The sequence below is a fragment of the Pongo pygmaeus genome, chromosome 10 (assembly GCF_028885625.2).
Source record: "Pongo pygmaeus isolate AG05252 chromosome 10, NHGRI_mPonPyg2-v2.0_pri, whole genome shotgun sequence".
NCBI classification, from domain to species: Eukaryota; Metazoa; Chordata; class Mammalia; order Primates; family Hominidae; genus Pongo; species Pongo pygmaeus.
This window is the reverse complement of record NC_072383.2, coordinates 98,236,673-98,255,514: the sequence shown is the minus strand read 5'-3', so window position 1 is coordinate 98,255,514 and position 18,842 is coordinate 98,236,673. Positions and strand designations below refer to the sequence as shown.

At 36.6% G+C, this 18,842-nt stretch overlaps 1 protein-coding gene across 6 annotated transcripts in view; it reads left to right on the top strand.

Annotated features, from left to right (window-relative positions):
* Positions 1 to 18,842, top strand: part of ANKS1B (ankyrin repeat and sterile alpha motif domain containing 1B) — a 1,280,047-nt gene that overhangs the window by 217,546 nt on the left and 1,043,659 nt on the right. For all 6 annotated transcript variants that reach the window (XM_054442265.2, XM_054442272.2, XM_054442264.1 and 3 more), the window contains exons 5-8: positions 5,700 to 5,775; positions 8,934 to 9,035; positions 13,267 to 13,380; positions 15,834 to 16,000. In XM_054442265.2, the coding sequence (XP_054298240.1) occupies positions 5,700 to 5,775; positions 8,934 to 9,035; positions 13,267 to 13,380; positions 15,834 to 16,000 (459 nt within the window). The remainder of the gene's footprint in view (positions 1 to 5,699; positions 5,776 to 8,933; positions 9,036 to 13,266; positions 13,381 to 15,833; positions 16,001 to 18,842) is intronic.

The following is an 18,842-nucleotide window of genomic DNA, read 5'->3' as shown; positions in this document are numbered from 1 at the left end:
CGTGATTCAAGACTTTCTCTTCCACCCTCCTCAGTGTCTATTTCAGCAGTAGGAAGTTAAAACCAGATACTGTGATTGTTCACCTGATTTTTGGTTCTTGTGACAGTGCTCTTCTGTGTGCAGATAGTTGTTAACATTCGGTGTTCCAGTGGGGAAGACAAATGGTGTAGGCTTGTATTCTGCAATTTTGCTCTGTCCTTCATCTCTTATTCTTTTTATTGCATTATTGTATTAGTCTGTTCTCCTAATTAAGCCTCCTGTTAGTATGTCTCCTAATAAAGACATACCTGAGGTTGTAATTTATAAAGGAAAGAGGTTTAATTGACTCACAGTTTCACATGGCTGGGGAGGCTTCACAATCATGGTGGAAGGTGAAGGAGGAGCAAAGTCACATCTTACGTGGTGGCAGTCAAGAGGAAGTGCCGAGCCAAAGGGAGAAAAGCTCCTTATAAAATCATTAGATTTTGTGAGAACTCACTCACTATCATGAGAACAGCATAAGAGTAACTGCCCCCATGAGTAAATTACCTCCCAGCAGGTCCCTCCCATGACACATGAAGATTATGGGAACTAAAATTCAAGATGAGATTTGGGTGGGGACATAGCCAAACCCTATCAATTATGTACTTAAAAAAATCTATCATCCAGTTTAATACCCCTTCAGTAGCTATTTATATGTTATGAAGCCATTGATTTTAAATATTATATTTTCTATTTCTAGAATGATATTTGATTCATTTTCACATCTGGTCAATTTTGATAATTATTCTTTTGTTCTAGTTCTTTCATCTTATTTATCACATATGTATTATATTCTATAGCTGACCTTTTCAATAGGTGAAATTTTTGTGAGTTTTATTCTTTTGTATTTTTATTTACTAATCCTTGTTCATGGCGGGATGTTTCCTTTCACATTCAGTAATTTATAATTTTGAGTTTGTATTTCTTAGAGCTTCATCTGCTGGAATATTTGGAGGCCTGAGTTGAAAGTGTACTTTTACAGAGGGGATTTATATCTGCTTTTTTCTAAGCATTTATATCTGCCTGTATTACTAGAAACCCAGGACCAGTTTATTCTACATTTTGGATGAGGATCTGAGTTCATAGACATTGTACAATTTTGCCTTAAACTTACCATATGAGTGTAGAATTGTGGTTAGGCATTCTTAGGGGGATTTACTTTTTTCACTGTATCTACAACTAAGACCTAGTTAGACATCCTTTCCCCTTCTGTGCAATGTATTGTTGTTGTTGTTTTAATTTTCACTGAGGATGTTCTTTAGAAGTTTTAGAGTTTTGCAGGGGTCCCTCATTTAAGCTTTCAGCTTGCTTAGACTTCAGACTGTCTTCTGCCCCACTGCCACTCATACCTTGAGTGGCTGGTTAAAGTCCAGGCACTAGTCTAGCATGGGTTGACAGACTCCCTGGAACAAATACCTGTTCCAAAGCTAACCCCCTGGGGTTCATATTTTCTGTCCTCCCCTTTCCCTCAGGCTGTGGGGAATTCTATTTCTTTCCCCTCGCAATCCTGAATTAAAATATTCTTTGGTTTGTTTTCAGAATGAACTGAAGTATGCTATATCAGGAAGGATTTTTCTGAAATCAAGTCCAAAATTTTGTGAAAAGTGTAAGGGAATCAAATTAGTAATCAGAAATCTGGTTGAAAAACAGCATGAGAATGAGCAAAATTAGATTATTTCAAGAAATATTTTTAAGGAAGGGAAAAAATAAAATGTTCATGCCCCACATTGAAATATTTTCTTAAGAGCTAAATCAGTTTCCAGTGTTCATGCCCCACATTGAAATATTTTCTTAAGAGCTAAATCAGTTTCCAGTTTCTCATTTCCTTCAAAATTGTGCTGTATATTTATAAATTATTTTTTCGTTTTCATTTTTTTCAGTATCTACATATCATGCCAGTCAGATTATAATTCAAGGGCATTTCAATCATTCCATCTTGAAGGTACAGTCAGATCACATTGATATTCAGTGTTCCTCAGGCCTGCTTAATAATGTACTTATCTACTTCAGATTGGGTTAATTATATAATAGACTTTTATTAAAGAGTTTTGGCCAGGTGCAGTGGCTCATGCCTGTGATCCCAGCACTTTGGGAGGCTGACGTGGGCGGATCATTTGAGGTCAGGAGTTCAAGACCAGCCTGGTCAACATGGTGAAACCCCCTCTCTACTAAACACACAAAAATTAGCTGGGTGTGGTGGCGCATGCCTTAATCTCAGCTACTTGGGAAGCTGAGGCAGGAGAATCACTTGCACCCGGGAGATGGAGGTTGCAGTGAGCTGAGATCATGCCACAGCACTCCAGCCTGGGTGAGAGAGCAAGACTCCATCTCAAAAAAGAAAAAAAGAAAAAAAAGAGTTTTTACATTGTATGTTATTTTATAGTGATATTTCTATTTCAGGTTGAGATTAGAATCCCACATTAGAGATCACATTTATTATAGGGCAACAAAATTGCTACCTTGACACTATTCAATTGAAAACACACACAGACACAGACACACACACACACACACACACACACACACACGACCTACTGATACTTGTTAGATTCTTGAGAGAGGAAGAAAAAGAATGAAAAAAAAAAAAGAGACAACTAACATTTGTGTAGCTCAAAAAGCATCATGTTTGGAATCTTCCTCGAGCTTCCTCAAGGCAGAATCAATCTTATCCTGCACTAACTCACAAATTGTCCTAGTTTTTCATCCTGTGTTCTTCCCTCCCTCCACTTTTTGCCCTCAAAAGAATTCCTAAACATCTATATTTTCAAAGTACTTTGCTAGGCACTGGGGATACAATGGTGAAAAAATAGATGTGGCCTACATTTCCACTGAACTTACAGTTTATTATGGGAACTAGACAATTACATAAAATTATAATGTGGTATATGAGTGTTGTGATAAGGAAAATATAGATTGATGTGGAACATCCAGGAGAAACACTAAACTTCAGGGGTCAGGGATGTCTTTATAAATGCAATTATTTTAAGCTAAGATTCGAGATATAGTACATGTTCATGGTTCTTAAAGCATACTCTTTAGACTTACAGAATCACAGGGGAATTTGTGGAAATGGAAATTCTAAGGCCTAGTCTCAGGTGATTGAATCAGAAACTCTGGGGATGGGGCCCAGAAATATGTTTTTAAAACAGTTTCTCCAGGTGGTTCTTATTCATGCTGAAAATTAACTAGTGGTATATCTAGATGGCTAGATTAAGAGTGCTAGGAGTTAGATCCTGCCAGGCAGAGAGACCAGCCTTGGAGATCCCCTGTGGAAGAAAGCAATATGAAATGATTATGAAAGTGTTCAGGGGCCGGGCACAGTGGCTCACGCCTGTAATCCCAGCACTTTGGGAGGCCAAGACGGGCAGATCACGAGGTCAGGAGATCGAGACCATCCTGGCTAACATGGTGAAACCCAGTCTCTACTAAAAATACAAAAAAATTAGCTGGGCGTGGTGGCGGGAGCCTGTAGTCCCAGCTTCTAGGGAGGCTGAGACAGGAGAATGGCGTGAACCCTGGAGGCGGAGCTTGCAGTGAGCTGAGATCATGCCACTGCACTCCAGCCTGGGTGACAGAGGGAGACTCCGTCTCAAAAAAAAAAAAAAAAAAAAGAAAGAGTGCAGTATGCCTGGAGCATAGGGTATGAGGTTTGGAAGAGGGTTATGATGGGCAAAGGATGAGACAGAGAGGAAAGGAGGGAGAAAAGATCATCTGGGTTTCTTAAGCCACATTAAATTTTTTTTTGCTTTTTAATTTATTTAGGGGTACAGTGATATTTCGATACATGAAATATAGTATGTAATGATAGGGTAATTAGCATATCTATCACCTCAAACACTTGCTATTTATTTGTGTTGGGAACATTCAAAAATCCTCTCTTCCAGTATTTGAAAATATATAATCAATTATCGTTATCTGTCATCACCCTACTAAAGAATACTAGAACTTCTTCTTCCTATATAGCTGTCATTTTGTAGTCATTCACCAACCTCTCCCTATCCTCCTCTCCCTGCTCCCCTGCCCAGCCTCTCATAACCATAATGTTACTCTCTACTTCTATGGGTCCAACTTTTTTAGCTCACACATATGTGAGAACATGTGGTATTTATCTTTCTGTGCCTGACTTATTTCACTTAACATAATATTCTCCAGGCTCATCCATGTTGCTGTGAATGACAGGATTTTATTCTTTTTTATGGCTACATTAAATTGTTTAGATTTCATTTATCATAAATATTTACAGACAGCCCCCAACTTACAATGATTTAATTTAACAATTTCTCGGCTTTAAAATGGTGTGAAACTGTCGCATTTTTGATATGCTTCAAATTTTGAATCTTGATCTTTTCCCAGGCTAGCGATATGCAGTATATGAGATAGTCAATGCTTTATCATAAAATAGGCTTTGTGTTAAATGATTTTGCCCGACTCTAGGTTAATGTAAGTGTTCTGAGCATGTTTAAAGTAGGCTAGTTTAGGCAATGATGTTTGGTAGGTTACGTGTGTTTAAATGCATTTTCTTTTCTTTTTTTTTTTTTTTTTTTTTTTTTTTGCGACGGATTCTCACTCTGTCACCCAGGCTGGAGTGCAGTGGTGGGATCTCGGCTCACTGCAACCTCCACCTTCCTGGTTCAAGCAATTCCCCTGTCTCAGCCTCCTGAGTAGCTGGGATTACAGGTGCATGCCACCACGCCTGGCTAATTTTTTTTTATTTTTAGTAGAGATGGGGTTTCACCATATTGGTCAGACTGGTCCCGAACTCCTGGCCTCAGGCAGTCCACCCGCTTTGGCCTCCCAAAGTGCTGGGATTACAGGCATGAGCCACTGCGCCCAGCCTAAGTGCATTTTCAACTGAAGGGATACTCAGTTTATGGGGGCTTTATCAGGAGGTAACCCTATTGGAAGTCAAGGAGCATCTGTGTTTATACATTTGTCTCTTCAAATAGAATGTGAATATATGAGGGCCAGGATAATATTTCCATACCTCAGAATATCCTTCAGCTACTCTTGGCCTATAGTTGGTGTTTAGTAAATGCATGCTGATTAAATGAGCTTCTTGCATAGTCACAAAAGTCTTGTGAGGTGGGCATTACTTCTCTTATTTTATACTTAAGGAGAGCTAAAGCTAAGAGAAGGTGACATACTCACATAACAAAGTCAAATGGCTATTTATTTATTTATTTTTGAGATGGAGTCCCACTCTGTCACCCAGGTTGGAGTGCAGTGGCATGATCTTGGCTCACTGCAACCTCTGCTTCCTGAGTTCAAGCAATTCTCCTGCCTCAGCTTCCTGAGTAGCTGGGATTACAGGCACATACCACCACGTGTGGCTAATTTTTGTATTTTTAGTAGAGATGGGGTTTTGCCACGTTGGCCAGGCTGGTCTCGAACTCCTGACCTCAGGTGATCCATCCGCCTCAGCCTCCCAAAGTGCTGGGATTACAGGCGTGAGCTACTGCAGCTGGCCCAAATTTCTATTTAGAAGTAGAGGTGTTTTGCAATCCCCAAAGCTGATGGATTTTGCTTTTAGAATCTCTTCTTTATTCCACATTACCTTTCTGTTAGGGAGGGCTGAGATTACAGCAAATATGTATGAATATATAAAATGTGAGCATTTTAACCTGTAAGCGTTCCAAATGCAACCGTGCTTTCTTTTTTCTTACTTTTTTTTTTTCCAGACAGAAAAGGGGAGTGCACTTCATGAAGCAGCTTTGTTTGGAAAGGTGGATGTTGTACGAGTTCTGTTAGAAACAGGTAACTATTGTGATTCTGCATGGAACTTATCCTGACAGATACCATTTCTATTTTGGGAATAGACAAAGGAAAATGACACTGTTTTCTTCACAAATCACCCTCTTGCCTTTATTCTAAAATGCAGATATGTATTCATATTAGGTAGAACTGAGTTTCAGTATTTAGATAACATTGATATCAGTGTGCAACTTCTTTTATGCAATAGATTTTTTTTTTTTCTTTTATTATTATTATTATTATTATTATTATACTTTAGGTTTTATGGTACATGTGCGCAATGTGCAGGTAAGTTACATATGTATACATGTGCCATGCTGGTGCGCTGCACCCACCAACTCGTCATCTAGCATTAGGTATATCTCCCAATGCTATCCCTCCCCCCTCCCGCCACCCCACAACAGTCCCCAGAGTGTGATGTTCCCCTTCCTGTGTCCATGTGTTCTCATTGTTCAATTCCCATCTATGAGTGAGAATATGCGGTGTTTGGTTTTTTGTTCTTGCGATAGTTTACTGAGAATGATGATTTCCAATTTCATCCATGTCCCTACAAAGGACATGAACTCATCATTTTTTATGGCTGCATAGTATTCCATGGTGTATATGTGCCACATTTTCTTAATCCAGTCTATCATTGTTGGACATTTGGGTTGGTTCCAAGTCTTTGCTATTGTGAATAATGCCGCAATAAACATACGTGTGCATGTGTCTTTATAGCAGCATGATTTATAGTCCTTTGGGTATATACCCAGTAATGGGATGGCTGGGTCGAATGGAATTTCTAGTTCTAGATCCCTGAGGAATCGCCACACTGACTTCCACAAGGGTTGAACTAGTTTACAGTCCCACCAACAGTGTAAAAGTGTTCCTATTTCTCCACATCCTCTCCAGCACCTGTTGTTTCCTGACTTTTTAATGATTGCCATTCTAACTGGTGTGAGATGGTATCTCATTGTGGTTTTGATTTGCATTTCTCTGATGGCCAGTGATGGTGAGCATTTTCTCATGTGTTTTTTGGCTGCATAAATGTCTTCTTTTGAGAAGTGTCTGTTCATGTCCTTCGCCCACTTTTTGATGGGGTTGTTTGTTTTTTTCTTGTAAATTTGTTGGAGTTCACTGTAGATTCTGGATATTAGCCCTTTGTCAGATGAGTAGGTTGCGAAAATTTTCTCCCATTTTGTAGGTTGCCTGTTCACTCTGATGGTAGTTTCTTTTGCTGTGCAGAAGCTCTTGAGTTTAATTAGATCCCATTTGTCAATTTTGGCTTTTGTTGCCATTGCTTTTGGTGTTTTAGACATGAAGTCCTTGCCACACCAAGGCATAGGCAATAGATGTTTTAAGTACAAACCTTAGTTATTACAATTTTATGCATTTAAGTACTTTAGAGATGAACTACCAAAAGAAAAAGGAAATTTCTGTCTTCTGTAAGAGAGAAGAATTGATCCTTGAGAAATTGTCACAATTGCTTGATTTATTGAAGAACATAATAGTTTTTCTATGTTTTATATTGTGAACTATGGTAAACAGATATTTGAGTTCCCTCTCTTTAAGGTAAATTGTCCTTCTAGTTAGTTCATTAACTGAGTAGCTATTGTTAGTAGGCTACAGAAACTTATTTTAAAGGGAACCTTTTAAAGGGAGTGCATTGAAGGAACAATAAAGTTGGCTTATTTATTTTCATATGTACATTCTGATTGAGATGAAATAAAACTAGAATTGAGGTCAGATTTGTTTTAAAGATCAAAAGGCATGGGTACAGATTCATGCTTGTAAACAACTGATGGAAATTTTTCATGTTATGGACTATAGTGTGTTTATTTTCCTCTGTAAAAAACATTGGCAGACTATTGTATTGTGATTGTATTTGTACACAATTTAACAAACTTAAAATTTCATTTATATTTAACTTTGTCATGCAGTGTGGTGATATAACAAATGATTTGAGGAAACCACCTAAATATTAATATGTGCTGGTTACACATTCCTATGCAAATTTAAACATGTATTTAATAATCTTACAATGAATTAACATTTGGGTCCAGATCCTGTAAACCAGCTTTTTTCTTTCTTTCTTTTTTTTTTTTGCAATTATGTGTTTGGAAAATTCATAAATTTTTTAGGGCAGTGAAAGCTATTTGCTATGTTAAAATAAGTTCTTTCTTACAATATATATTTCCACAACTAAAATAATAACAGGTGTTTTAGTTACACAGTAAGTTTGTTCGTCAGGTGGATGATGAGTGTGACTGACAAATACAATCTTGCATAAATAAATATCATAGAGTATTTGATCTTGTATTTGGGTAAATTCTATGTGGACAACAGTTCAAAATAAACATGCTTTTTCAACTTTGTGAATATTCGAGTGTTCTAAGACTGTTCTTATGTTACATGGTACATGATTATAATCTACTAAATATTTTTACCATATTATACAGAGAATATAAATCACATGACCATTATACTTTAGGAATTCACATTCTAAATCAGTAATATTTTTCAGTGTGATAGTGTGCTATTGAGTTAAATAGTTATAACCCAAAGATATCATAGGGTCAGCTGGGCGTGGTGGCTCACGCCTGTAATCCCAGCACTTTGGGAGGCCAAGGCGGGCAGATCATGAGGTCAGGATATCGAGACCATCCTGGCTAACACAGTGAAACCCCGCCTCTACTAAAAATACAAAAAAAAAAAAAATTAGTTGGGCATGGCGGTGGGCACCTGTAGTCCCAGCTACTCAGGAGGCTGAGGCAGGAGAATGGCGTGAACCTGGGAAGCGGAGGTTGCAGTGAACTGAGATCGCGCCACTGCACTCCAGCCTGGGCGACAGAGTGAGACTCCATCTCAAAAAAAAAACAACATATCATAGGGTCCTGAAAAACAATCTTAAGCATTGGGTCAGTGCCCTTTAAGAGTTAATTCATGATCAAGAATGTTCCTAATCTTTGGTAGCAATAGGCCCCTGCCTTCTTTCTTGCTAAAATCTTGTGTGTGTGTGTGTGTGTGTGTGTGTGTGTGTGTGTGTGTAGAACTTAATTTTTAAAAAATCACTTTCAGTGCTTGGTCTGTATATGTTTGAAATTACAGCAGTTAGATACTGATAGTATCTTTTGAGGACACTTCAGTGGTGTATATCTAGTAAGTTTTTCTTTTTCTTTCAGGAATTGATGCCAACATAAAGGATAGCTTAGGTAGAACTGTCTTGGACATTCTGAAAGAACATCCATCTCAGAAATCTCTCCAGATTGCAACACTCTTACAAGGTAAACAGTATTGAATGATGGATGAGTTTGCCTTAAAGTTAAGATGAGATTAAAACTGTTATAGTTTTCTTTTGGATTTTGAGTTAGTGTTTACTTTTGAGCAAATGTACTGGTTTTATTTTTTTCTGGTAGACTTTTAAACTAAATAATAATACCTTTTAATGTTTTATTTTTGTTTTTCAACTACTCAGTAAGTATTTTAAAGAAGTTAAGGTATTTATTTACTCATTTGATAATAGAAATATTTTTAAAATTCATATTTATGTAGTAAATATGTAGTTATGAGCTGGAAATTAATAAGGCTATAAAGTAGTGATGATTAAGTGTTATCTCACGTTTGAATAATACTTTCAGCATTTTCAAGGATTTGCTACTACTTTGGTTTCTATGACCCTATGAAGTAACATAAGTCAGATATTATTTTACTTTTGCACATAAGGGAAACTGAGGCTCTGAGAGATTTGATTTGTTCAAATTCATGTATCTTAAGTGGCAGAGCTTGTATCTAAATGTTAGATTATCAATAATAACAAAAATTGTATTTAGCCAAAAGAATACAGATTATTTCCTCCCTAATCCAATGGTATAAAATAACTCAGTCTTACCAGCCTTAGTTTTTGGTAAAAGTCATTTAAGTGCATTTGTTGTTAGTGGCAGTCATTAGCTCTTTTGAAAGTTTGACAACTGTCTAGGTATGACTTTTGTTATTTGTAGCTTGCATACTTCTCCACTTGAACTAAAACTTTTATAACAAAATTAGACTTAAATGCTTTCTCTTCCTGTTTGGTGATTAGGCCTGACATGTAGCATGTTACTTAAAAACCCCAGATGTTTTTCTCTCCTTTAGCTCCTACCCTGTTCAGCAGTGACTGTCTCCTACACTTGTTATGGATTGGCTGCAAGTATGATAGAGGAGGGTGGTGAGATAGGTTTTATTAGGTGTCAGTTGGGAAGCTGAAGAACAGCATTGTTTTGCAGGGAGATAAATGAATTAAAACCAAGTCAGGCAGGGAACATGTAGATACAATAGTCAACAAAGGCCAAGGAGGAGTAAAGAATAGATGCACCATATGTGGCCATTATGCACTCTTCTCTATTTCCAAAATATTTCAGGGAAGTTCACACCCCTACAATTTTCTTATCAATTAGGAGTTTCTTATCAAAAAGAAGTTAATCACAAGTCAAATGCATGCAGAGATGAATCACAGAAAAATCCTGTCATAGCCTTTTATATAAATTAAAATTAAAATTAAATTGAATTAAAGCTAAAAAATAAGAGTGGCACATACTATTTTTTATCAGTCTTCTCCCTCTATGCACTTTGTATTTCATGTTGGACTTTTGACTCTCACTGAATTTTTTTTTTTTTTTTTTTTTTGAGAGGGACTTTTGCTCTTGTTGCCCAGGCTGGAGTGCAGTGGTGCGATCTTGGCTCACTGCAACCTCTGCCTCCCGGGTTCAAGTGATTCTACTGCCTCAGTGTCCCAAGTAGCTGGGATTATAGGCACTTGCCACCATGTCTGGCTACTTTTTGTATTTTTAGTAGAGAGGGGGTTTTACCATGTTGGCCAGTCTGGTCTGGAACTCCTGAACTCAGGTGATCCAGCCACCTTGGCCTCTTAAAGTGCTGGGATTACAGGCATGAGCCACAGCGCCCAGCCTCTCACTGAACATTTTTTTTGCTTTTTGAGAGGGAGTCTCACTCTGTCACCCAGGCTGGAGTGCAGTGGCGCCCTCTGGGCTCACTGCAAGCTCCGCCTCCCGGGTTCATGTCATTCTCCTGCCTCAGCCTCTCGAGTAGCTGGGACTACAGGCATCCGCCACCACGCCCAGCTAATTTTTTTGGTATTTTTAGTAGAGACGGGGTTTCACGATGTTAGCCAGGATGGTCTGGATCTCCTGACTTCGTGGGCCACCTGCCTTGGCCTCCCAAAGTGCTGGGATTACAGGTGTGAGCTACCGTGCCCGGCTGCCTCTCGCTGAACTTTTAAAAACTGAAGCATGGGTCGGGCGTGGTGGCTCACGCCTGTAATCCCAGCACTTTGGGAGGCCGAGGTGGGCGGATCACGAGGTCAGGAGATCTAGACCATCCTGGCTAACACGGTGAAACCCCGTCTCTACTAAAAATACAAAAACTTAGCCGGGCGCGGTGGTGGGCGCCTGTAGTCCCAGGTACTTGGGAGGCTGAGGCAGGAGAATGGCGTGGACCCAGGAGACGGAGGTTGCAGTGAGCCGAGATCACACCACCGCACTCCAGCCTGAGCAACAGAGCGAGATTCCGTCTCAAAAAAAACAAACACAACAAACAAACAAACAAAAAACAAAACTGAAGCATGTGTGTAATATGCCTTTTGGGAAAAGCAAAATAAATGTCACCCACTAGAAAATGGGGTGTGACATAATCATGGACTTTTTAAAAACATACTGCATTGGTTTATCTAAGATGAAATGTTGTTATATGGGAGTAACTATCTTTGCTCTCCTAAATGGTCAAGATTAATTAGGTATGTTAATTTGTGATAGGACATACAGGACATCTTTGAAGTTCTCTAATTACTGGCAAATTTCAGAATGTGAACACATCATCTCTGTTCTTTGCATTCCTGGATTTCCCTGGTAGAAATTATTTGAATGGTATGAGGACATACTTGTTTGGCATGAGAATACAAATTTTCTTTATTAGATTTTAAGAAAAAGGTTCTTGAATAAAGAAGTATAAGCAAATGATCTGTATGAAAAGGGATCTGTTCATTTAATCTTTATACAGAGGCTACAAACTAGCCACTTGTGGGCTGAACGCTTTGGCAGATAGCACACATGCTTTGTTTATATCACATATTTTGAGCCCACATTGTGTTTCCATAAAAATTGAATTAGCTGTTAACATTGAAAAATCTAGAATTTGGCAGGGCGCGGTGGCTCACGCCTGTAATCCCAGCACTTTGGGAGGCGGAGGTGGGCGGATTACAAGGTCAGGAGTTCGAGACCAGCCTGGAGAACATGGTGAAACCCTGTCTCTACTAAAAATACAAAAAAAATGAGCCGGGTGTGGTGGCACCTGTCTGTAGTCTCAGCTACTTCGGGGGGCTGAGGCAGGAGAATTATTTGAACCTGGGAGGCGGAGGTTGCAGTGAGTCGAGATTGCACCACTGCACTCCAGCCTGGGCGACAGAGCGAGAATCCATCTCAAACAAACAAACAAACAAACAAAAAGAAACAAAAAAACCCCTAGAATTTTAGCTCAAACTCTGGAGTTTTGGTTTCTCTAAAAGAAGTTTTATTTCAGGGATGAACTTTAGATTGGTCATTTGTTCTCTGGATAAACATGGCCTGTGAGGCTAAATATTGGTTAACATTTATTTCTACATTCAGATGCTGTTTTCTTTATGATTAAGAGAAAAGTGAGATGTTTTCTTGTCTTATATTTATCTGACTTTGCCACCTATTAGCTGAATGAACATGGACAAGTTAATAATACTCCTCCTTTACTTGTAATCTTTAAAATTTAGATGGTGCATGTGTCATAGTTTTGTAAGGATTAGATGAGTTAATTTATACAAAAACTTAGAACAATGCTGGGTCCGTAGTAAGCAATATTTAAGTTTAAGCTGCTATTCCTAATATTATATCTGTATCAAAACTAGAAAAATGAAAAATAGGCTGAGTATAGGACATTACTTCAAGAATAATGGCAATGAACATTATTTCTTTGTGGAAATAAAGTTAATATGCAAATTATGCTTATCTTACAAGATTACAGCACCATTTTGAAATGAACTTATTCCATTTCATTCATTTATGTTACCTGGCTGGTTGTGGTATCCATCTGAATTTGACATTCCTGTTTTGGGGATTAAATCTATTCAAAGCATCTTTCAGACAGTTTGAAATCTTCAGATGGAAAATAAGGAGACCAAGGAGTTTATTGTGTCTTCAATAGGTGAATTTATTTTTAAGGAAAGAATGTTTTAAGTTTAGGTTTTAGAAGAAAGGGGTTCAAGAGTTTCTCCCAAATAATCCAGTGTCCTTTTTTAATTAAAACTTTAAGTAAATAGCTCATCATGGTGTTCTTTTGATATGTTTGGTTTTTTGAAGTTCTTTTGAAAACTTAGGATATATTTAGGATATGAGAAAATAAATGAAAAACTGATCACCAGAAGTAAAACATAAAATTTATTGATTTTAAAATAAATGAATTAAAGTATGTAATCTCAAAAATGTATACACACAGAGTATTTAGAAGGCGTAGGAAGATCTACAGTCCTCGAAGAGCCTGTACAGGAAGATGCAACACAAGAAACACACATTTCATCTCCTGTTGAGTCTCCTTCCCAAAAGACCAAAAGTGAGTACGTAATTATAAAGCCCTGGAAACTATACTAGACTTGTATGTACAGTTGTGAAAATTTCAAGTCTAATAGGTTATATCCTATACTCTATATTTCATCCATTTATAAGAGCTCCTGCTACTGATTAGGGCTTCTCAGCCCTGAGATACAGTAGTGAGCAAAGCAGAAAACTATCCCTGCTGTAATGAAGTTTATCTGGAGTATATATTTGTTAAACGTGTTTTTTTCTTAAATGTATTTTTCCCCAGCTTTATTGAAGTATACTTGGCAAATAAAAATTGTATATATTTACAGTGTGCAACTTGATATATACTTTGTGGAATAATTGCCAAAATCAAGCTAATTAACATAGCCATCATCTCACATAGTATTTTTTTTTTTTTTTTTTTTTTTTGGAGAGGACACTTAAGATCAACTCTCTTAGCAAGTTTCAGGTATACAATAGAATATTATTAACTGTAGTCACCATGCTGTATTTTAAATCTCCAGAATTTATTAATCCCCCCCATAACTGAACCTTTGTACCCTTTGATCAACACTTTCCCATCTCCTCCACTCCCCAGCCTGGCATTCACCATTCTACTCTCTGTTTTATGACTTTGACTTTTTCAGATTCCACATGTGAGATCATGCAGTATTTGTCTTTCCGTACCTGGTTCATCTCACTTAGCATAATGTCCTCTAGGTTCATCCATGTTGTTACAAATGGCAGGATCTCCTTCTTTTTAAAGGCTAAATAATAGTCCATTGTTTGTGTAGTGTGTATATAAATGTATACACACATTGCATTTTCTTTATCCATTCATCTGACAGTGGATACTTCAGTTGTTTTCATGTCTTGGCTGTTCTGAAGAATGCTGCAATGAACAGAAGGGTGCAGATATCTCTCCAAGATACTGGTTTCATTTCCTTTGAATAAGCACCCCAAAGTGGGATTACTGAATCATATGGTAATTCTATTTTTAATTTTTTGAGGAATCTCCATGCTGTTTTCCATAGAGCCTTTACCATTTTACATTCCCACGGACAGCATACAGGGTTCCCTTTCTCCACATCCTCAGAAACATCTCCTATCTTTTGTCTTTTTGGGAATAGCCATTCTAATAGATGGGAGATGATTCCCCATTGTGGCTTTGATTTACATTTGCCTGATTATTAGTGATATTGAGCACCTTTTCATATACCTTTGGTCATTTATGTGCCTTTTTTGAAGAAATGTCTATTCGAGTCCTTAGCCCATTTTAAAATTAGGTTATTTGTGTTTTTGCTATTGAGTTATGTGAATTCCTTATGTATTTTGCATATTAACCCCTTACCAGATCTATGGTTTGCAAATATTTTCTCCCATTCCTTAAGTTATCTTTTTAGTGTGTTGATTGTTTCATTTGCAGTGCAGAAGCTTTTTAGTTTGATCCAATTCTGCGTGTTCATTTTTGCTTTTGTTCATATCCAAGAAATCATTGTCCAAACCAATATCAAGTTTTTTCCTTATGTTTTCTTCTAGGAGTTTCATATTTTCAGGTCTTAATGTTCCAGTCTTTATACCATTTGTGTTGATTTTTACATAGGGGATGAGATAAGGGTCATATTTCATGCTTTTGCATGTGGCTATCCACTTTCCCAACACTATTTATTGAAGAGACTATCTTTTCCACATTTTGTGTTCTTGGAACCCTTGTGAAGAGTATGGTACAGGCATGAAAACAAACATATATACCAATAAAACAGAATAAAGTCCAGAAATAAATCCATGCATCTATAGTCAGCTGGTGTTAAATATGTTTTTATGTCAGAATAAAAATATTAAAATCTGGATTGTAACTGCTGGACCTTTTTTTCAGAATAAATTACAGGTATAAGGTATCTTTCTGAGACTGTTTAGAAATGTGCATATTTTCATGTAATCTACAAAATCTTCGTGTTTGACAGATGATACATATTATTTATCTGTTTCTTTTGTGTTTTTACTTTATATCATATATCATAATTCTTAAGGTACTGATTACCTATATTATTATTTGTTTAAATAACTTGTGCTATTTCTGTTTATTGAACCTAGGAAGAAGTTTCTCAGCACCATTTCAAATTTGCTAATGAATTCTGTCAGTGAAGTAAAATACCAATGAAAGATTATAGAAATTAAATCCTATAATAAGTGAAGCTTTGGGAATTGTAATTCCAGATGCTTTTATGTACTATGTATATATAACCTTACAATAATTATTTCTATTTTGAAAAAAATAAAAATAGGCAAAATTATAATCTCTTTTGCCCATTAATATTGTTGTACTAATTATGGTTGAGTACCTTGTTTTCAGCAGAATAGTGTCTGACTGCTTAATCTATTTATATTTTGAGTTCTATCACCATAGCAGTCATATTTTTATTGCTTAACATTAAGTTTTAACAATAGCCTTTCTTGAAACTTCTGAAAAAATTATTCTCATAGGTGAAACCGTCACTGGAGAATTATCAAAACTCTTGGATGAAATAAAACTCTGTCAAGAAAAGGATTATTCGTTTGAAGACTTGTGCCACACAATATCAGACCACTACTTAGATAATTTGAGCAAGATTTCAGAGGAAGAACTTGGGAAAAATGGAAGCCAGAGTGTAGTAAGTAAGGTGGGGGGGAATGAAGATAATGTGTCTGTCTTTGCCAGTTCAGTATGTACACTTAAGAGGCATGGGATGTGGTGCATTATCAGATTCCGCCACTCGAAGATGTCGGTTTTCTGATTGCTCTTTTCCTGACGTTCTGTGGGGTTTTGCTCTCAGTGCATGTGTAGGGGAAGGAGTGCTTTGACAGACCACTTCATGGTCTCTCTACTGTTAGACTCTTTCTTAAACAAGTGGATTTTTAGTATTTGTTGTTGTTGTTGTTGTTGTTGTATTCCTTTAGTTTTACTGGGCATAATGATGTTGGTTCCCAAAAAAAGACAAAAACCTTCCTTTCTACTGTCTTCCCCGTTTTCTCTATGAACTCAGACTAACAGAGCAGAGCCACACGTATAGTTTCCTCACTTCCTCCTGAAGTCATAGTAGGAGAGAAATGTGGAAAGTTCAGTCTGCGTATTTTTATAATATTATGCAAATCCCAAGAGGTTTCTCTTCGATAAGCTGAGAATCTTAAGCATGAGTTAGTTCCTGTGACAACCACTTTATGATAGTGTTCTTTGAAAATATTGTCATATAAAATATTAAAGGTTATATGAGGCAGAAAAGCAGATGATATAGTTGAGTAAGAGCAAGTATTTCTATTTATTAGGAATAAGAGTTTACAAAGAAGAAAGAGGGGAGATAAGATTAGAAGGATAGATTGAGGTCAGGCCATGGGTGATTCTCGCTCATTTGGATTTTTATATGAACGCAAAAGCAAGAAAAACTATAGAGAATAAATCAGTTTAATATTAAGATCTTTAAACCTACTTTTTGTCCTGTAGAGGAAGGACTTATAGTATGTACTGGTATTAAAGGAAATACATTATTCTGATAAGAAATCTTTAGTCGCTTTTAGAACTTAATTTGTTGCAGATATATCATACTTTATGCAAAAGCCAGTAATAGAGTGAACTGTGTTAAGTATGTCATATTATTTGTGAAAACTAAAAAAAAACCTTGCTAAGTATAGTGACTGTCCATTATGAGAACATTTACTTAATTTAGTTACTTAAAGTAAGCTGTGACACTGTTTCCTGGGATAGCACTTGCTAATCTAGTTCCATGGCTAGTCCTACCTCCTTGGCCTGCTTTTTTTGTTTCATTTTGTTTTTGTGCTTCACTGTCTTTTGTAAAAACATCCTATTATTGGCCCCAATAAAAATTCTTTATGAATAACTATGAACAGTTGTATATGTACTGAAGTAAATACCTGTAAGTTTTACCAAATGAAATTTTTATATTAATGAAATAATTTATAATAGTAACTTTAATGTTGGGACAAAATCCTCTGTTAAAAAATCTGAAACAGGTGTATGCTCTCTCCAGATTACCTATCAGTTACATTTTAATATTTCCTTGAAAGTTAGTTAGAACTTAAAAAATATTTGTTCTATATGAACAACACATAGTGTTTACATTTTTAGATCCATCTTCAAAGATTTATGTAAACTGGCAGCTTCTGACCTTCTACTTGTAAAACCACAGATATTCTGAAAGCTCTAATTTTTTAGACCAGGGTTTCCAAACTTTTTTGTTGTACATACCATTAGTAAACAAATTTTGAGCAAATATCCCTGATTATTTGTAAATTATATATATATAGACTACATTTCTAGTAATATTTGATGTAAATTATGAGACATACACAACAAAATAAATTCAAATTGAGGAAGGTGGAGAATAAGTGTAAAACAGAAGCTCTAATTACTTTTCGTTTACTCAATGAATATCTTGTATGCCCTGGGGTCTGTATGTGCTGCTTGGAGACCATGATTCAAGTTTCTGTCTTTCAGGAAGTGACGGCAAAGGCTTTTGACTTTGAGAGAGTGACAATAGTTTGGGGAAAAGATGTTCAATTTTTTTGTAAGCCAAAGACTGTATTGTGATAGTGGCAAGAAAGAAATTAATGCTCATAAATTGAGCGTTAAGGTTTTGAAATCTGAGCTCATGCTTTTCTAACACCACTCTTCATTCCTGTGACAAACCTTTACAATAGTGTTCTTTGAAAATATTTCCCTATAAAATATTAAAGATTATGTGGAGGGAGAAAAGCAGATGGTATATATGAGTAAGAGCAAATAATTCTGTTTATTTGGAAGAACAGAGTTTACAAAGGGGAAAGATGAGAGTTTAGAAGTCTAGTTTGAGGTCAGGTCGTGGATAATTATGAATGTCAGGCTAAGAATTTTGGTATTTTTTTTTAAGAAATGAGAAAAATCTAAAGGATTTTGGGCAGATAAAAGACATCATTGGAACTGACCTTTCAGAAAATGAATCTGATAGAAACCTGTTAGCGAATGTTTAAAAAGTAATCAAATTACTTTGACTCTTTTCTGTAGCCTGTGTTTTATTTGAATTCATTCTGTGTTTTGTTGAATATTTGTTTCTATTCATCAAAATTTTTTTTCCAGAATATTGCTTCAATTATACTCTTACATGATGCAAAAAGCTTAGTCAAGTGCAGGTCACCTAATATAGGTCACCTAATACAGATGGTTCTTACCATGTTTTGAGTTGTGGGATTTATAATAGATATGGTTCTTGATTTCAAGTGATTCAAAACACCTTTCCTAAGGAGACTTCAGTCACAGTGTGTAGACTGTAACTGAAGACTAACATATAAAACACTGAATAAATAAGAACTGACACTTATCAGTTTTTGCTATTTGCTACTCTAATGCTTTACATGATTTAAGTCGCTTATTAAGTAATCCTAACAATATGGGTTTAGAAAATGACTTAGCTGCCAAGTGGCAGAGTGAGGATTCAAACTCTGAGCCAGTGTTTTTAATTCTCA